The sequence below is a fragment of the Haliotis cracherodii genome, unplaced genomic scaffold (genome assembly GCF_022045235.1).
Source record: "Haliotis cracherodii isolate W230 unplaced genomic scaffold, xgHalCrac1.p SCAF_9, whole genome shotgun sequence".
Taxonomy (NCBI): Eukaryota; Metazoa; Mollusca; class Gastropoda; order Lepetellida; family Haliotidae; genus Haliotis; species Haliotis cracherodii.
In genome coordinates, this window is record NW_027266343.1 from 27,579,361 (window position 1) to 27,583,949 (window position 4,589).

The 4,589-nt window shown below is 37.4% G+C and overlaps 1 protein-coding gene across 1 annotated transcript; it reads left to right on the top strand.

Moving 5' to 3' along the window:
- The first annotated feature begins 1,795 nt into the window (after nucleotides 1-1,795).
- Nucleotides 1,796-4,174, top strand: LOC139453121 (homeobox protein MSX-3-like). The gene is made up of 2 exons (XM_071234749.1): nucleotides 1,796-2,272; nucleotides 3,604-4,174. The coding sequence occupies exons 1-2, from the start codon at nucleotides 1,870-1,872 to the stop codon at nucleotides 4,029-4,031; spliced, it is 831 nt and encodes a 276-aa protein (XP_071090850.1). The 5' UTR covers nucleotides 1,796-1,869; the 3' UTR covers nucleotides 4,032-4,174.
- The last annotated feature ends 415 nt before the right edge of the window (nucleotides 4,175-4,589 follow it).

Genomic DNA, 4,589 nt, shown 5'->3' on the forward strand with positions numbered 1-4,589 from the left:
TGCACTTTGTTGGCGAGTGATTAGTGTTTTCATTATTACCCGCTAACAACATTGTAATCCTTAAATTATTGTTGTGTACACAATTAGGGATCGTAAAACATGTCTCTTTTAATAGTAAGACTCAGAGCTATGCCTCGCTTAACAATAAATAAACTTACAATACTTAACTCGTCTCGAGGTGGTTGTAAACGCATTAAACTGAAGTTACCTTAACCGATTTTATGACTGGTTTACAACCAGTGTGTACGAGTTTCCCTTTGAAAAAAAGGAGTGAAGAATTGTAAACATTTACAAAGTGATAATTTGAAAATAATTACAGCTGTAAAATGTCATTTGACTGTACCGAAAGGCTAATTGTGTCTTGATGCAACTTTCTCACAACAACATTTGTATTCTAAATGAACAAAAAATTTACAAAAACGTTGTTATATAGAAATGCTGCAAGTGTAAAAAAAGTGTAAAAAATATTGAATCGTGAATACATGACTGAATCTTGTGCATAAAAGGTTGAATCGTGCCAATATTACTCATCATATACTATGTTCTGTATTCCGAATTTCTATGTTTGTTATTTCCAAACATAAAGCATAGAGTTGCCAATTATTTGTGTTGTTTGACAATTATTATAATCTAATTGGTTTTTTACTGAAACATCTATCCAAATCTGCCCCGTTCAACATTTAATGTTTCATAAGAAGGTTGTCATACGTATATAATGTTGAGTGGTTTAAGTCAGTATAGTCCCATATTTGTATTCTTTCTTTTCTTTTTTTTTGCTTTTGTTAAAATAAATCCTTTTCATCAGAAAGGAATTTACAGCCGACTCAAGTTTTACGCTTCGTGTTTATTAAGAAAATGTAGATGTTTATACTCCGACCGTTTAGTGGCTGGGGTTAGTCAAATTTATCTTATCTTTATTTAAATTAATCAAGTTAAGCTAATATATATTATCCCCAAAGACAACGTAATTGTAGTCTCTTGGAATTCAAAGAGCAGAATGTGAATGGCGAACAGATATCAATAAACTTGTCAAGTCGTCTTAATACCGTTTCAATGTGTACACACTCGGTGTTTGGTAAACAATCGTATCAAATTATCAGATAAATTTCAGTTTCAAGAATTTCAATCGACCGGAAAAAGCAGATCAACAAATGTATAAAGGCACAAGTGTAAAAAAATAAAAACATTTAAATTTGCACTATGGTCAGAATAATTGCAATTTGCCGGGTTTTTACGAGCCCTAATTCCACTCCAAACTGTAAATATTGACTCTAATTGTACCTTTTGAAATAATATATCTGTGATTGAACCGCGTGTACCACTGGTCGCCCATCCCCACACCCTGAATACCCCTTTGCTACCCCTTTCTGGCGCCTGTCTGTCATTAGGGGTCATCATTTAGCGTCTACTGAGACTCGGGCCTCCATAAACTTTAATTTGTAATGGTGCTTGATAGATGAGCTAGCGCCCGTCTAAAGAGGACTGCCGGTTTACTTTGTTCAAAGGTTTCCAGTTAATGTCATTAGCAAAGCGAGTCAGCGATCCGCGGTGTATCTGACAGTGTTCATTTGTTAATTAATCGCGGCCCTATCACCCGTCACTTGCTGTCAGTCTATTCATTGAGAAGCAATCAGCACTCGTTTGGCGATGGCCATTTACAGCTATCAATTCATTTGCGTCGACCAATCAGATGCCGGCGGCCCGCGGTGACGTCATATCCGAGCTCGAGCGGCATGCGATATAAACACTACAGGAGATTTGTAATAGACATTACTCGTTGAAAAATAGACGTTGACAACTTGGAGAAAAGTGTGCAATTGTCATCGGTTGTGGTCAATTTTGTTTGTACTGGTCAGAGAGAAGTTAATCATGGCAGATGTATCCTCAGACAGTGAATGCGAGCGACAGACTCCGAGTCCCTCGGATGTGAAAGACATTTCATATGAAATTGACAACACTAAGTCGGACGCTTCAGTGAAATTGACTTTTGGTGTTGAATCTTTGATACGTTCTTCTGGGGAGAAGAAATCTGACTACAGTTCGGGTAGCGATGAGGAAGCTTCGCCAGTACGGGCAAGTGCAGTTCAAACTTCTCCCAAATCTCTCAACCCGTTTGGAATGGACTGTATATTGAATCGCGCCGGGCCCACCCCGTCGAAGGAGAACACCTCTCCAACTGCCGACCGCCACCCCAACCCCATCTCCCCCGTGTGGGCCACAGAATGTGTTACAAAACTACCGTGGCCCCTGAAACCAGGCGCTTTCACACCAAGTAAGTACCGTTTATTAATGCTTGTTCTTACACATTTGTTTTAGAAACACGCAATTCTATTATTTGAAAATTCAAACTTATCTTTTACCCCGAAAACCAATTTTAAAAATGTAAATGATATTAGATAGTGATAATGCTACTGATAAACGAATGCGTATTTTCTAGAAATTATTTCATCTTATTTTCTTTCTTCTACTATGCTGAAAACTCCTACAAGGTATATGAAAAGACCCGAATTTGTCACAAGCTGACATGTACAGACTTTATTTTAAAAAATCACAGCTCCCTCATAATACTCGAATTATTTAAATAAGCAGATGATATTTCTTATGAACAGTATCGATTTCTCTACTGGGTTGTGTTATAAATTATGAGAACTGCTATTTCACATCTCCCATTTGTGAGCTTATACGGACACTGTTTCAAATATATCAATTTTTCAATCTAGAAATATCTGAGATTTGGTCGTACAAAATTAATACGTATGTTCCAGAGATTTTATTGTCAGTAGTTAAAACAAACTGTTCAAAGATTATTGTTAAATGTGTGTTTAGGACAATACCCAAATATATGTACAATAATTAGTAAATAACGCTGAAATGACAAACAGCTTTGCAAAGTCAGCAACGGCGCCACTCAGGGTACCGGGCAAGTCCCTACATTTTTTTAAAACCTTGAGTTGGAACTGTTTCTGCCAACAATGCTCCAGACTCATCATTTGCCTCTCTCCAGTAAATTTCCTGTTTGTCTTTTTATATTTTCCTTAAATTGATAACATCTGTCACACAACTAATTTACTTAAATACCTTTGGCGTTCTCTCTTTATTGCGCCTTGTGATTTCTGATTGTTTTCGTCAGGGGGCGCCTAGCTTGCGGCGTGGGTATTTCTTTTGGAGAAGTGTAGATAAAAGACAAAAGACGGGAGCAAACAACTTATGAGCCGTCCGCTAGATATTTACTCATAATCCGATTGATTCTATGAAAGATTCATAACATCAAAAAGCGATCTGTTTTAATGTTAAGCTTGAGTTATTCTGGGGATTTATTATGTAGCATTTCTTGTCATATATTTTAAAGAATAGTGTGGATCTTTAAAAAATTTAAAATATCATATCTTATTTCAGATTTCAAATCTAGTTGTTTTTGTGTATTTCTATTCTATTTTGTTAATACTTTACAACATTAGAACCTGAAACAGTTCCAGTATTGAAATGTGTTTTTATCAAAATCTGATTTATGTCACTGAACATATTTTTCTGAATAATAAAATGTAAATTTTATGATTTCATAACAAAATATCATTTACTTATGTCTCCTTTTTTCTTTTTCAGAGCATGTATCTCACCCCCCTATCACACCTCCAAAAGTGATGACATTGAGGAAACACAAGCCCAACCGAAAACCAAGGACACCGTTCACCACAGCCCAGCTTCTCGCACTGGAGAGGAAGTTCCGACAAAAACAGTACCTCTCCATAGCAGAACGAGCCGAATTTTCAGCCTCTTTGAACCTAACCGAAACTCAAGTAAAGATCTGGTTCCAGAACCGCAGAGCCAAGGCTAAAAGGCTCCAGGAAGCTGAACTTGAGAAGATGAGGTTTGCTAGTAAACCTATGCTACCTCCTGTATTCGGGGTCGCTATCCCCGCGTCAAGCAGCATCTACGGTTCCCTGTTAAATTATTCCGGTATGGGCGGCCAGAGTGTTGTCTCGCCGTTTGGACTTTTTAACCCCATGCATGGCTCGGTGTATACGAACTGATCGTCATTATTTACGATATTCCAAATGTGCTATATTTATTCATAAGAAGGTGTGTCTATGTTAACCACAGGCGCAATGCACGTGCATCTTCAACTGGTGACCCGACGAAGGTACTTACAGCGTCATTCAGTGCTGATATGAACTGGCTCGATTGTCTAGCTGACATTTCTTGTGAATGTCCATGTTAACATAGGAAATGATATCCAGTTTTGTTCAAACAAGATGCTTTAAACAGAGCATTTTAATTGTTTTGTAAATTATTTTATTGTGAAATGTTTAAAATATTGTTACGATTTGTATATAAGATAAAACAGTAAAAGTCAAAGGACTCTAAATATATATTATGTTTGTTGTTTATTGACAATTGAATCCACATTACTACAAGAATCACTATATGTGTGTGTGAGAGAGAGAGAGAGAGAGAGGGGGGGGGGGAGAGAGAGAGAGAGGTCACAAAGGTCGCTTTTCTTTAAAGCAAGTCCAATACTAGTCCGACTCAACACCTACTATACACTAAGGTAGAAAGCGGTCCCAGAACGGCTTTGTGACGGCGGACCT

Bases quoted from the DNA above. Each gene is read 5' to 3' on its own strand.
- LOC139453121 (XM_071234749.1), top strand. From the start codon at position 1,870: ATGGCAGATGTATCCTCAGACAGTGAATGCGAGCGACAGACTCCGAGT. The intron at 2,273-3,603 runs GTAAGTACCGTT...TTTCTTTTTCAG, and splicing joins ACCAGGCGCTTTCACACCAA to AGCATGTATCTCACCCCCCT.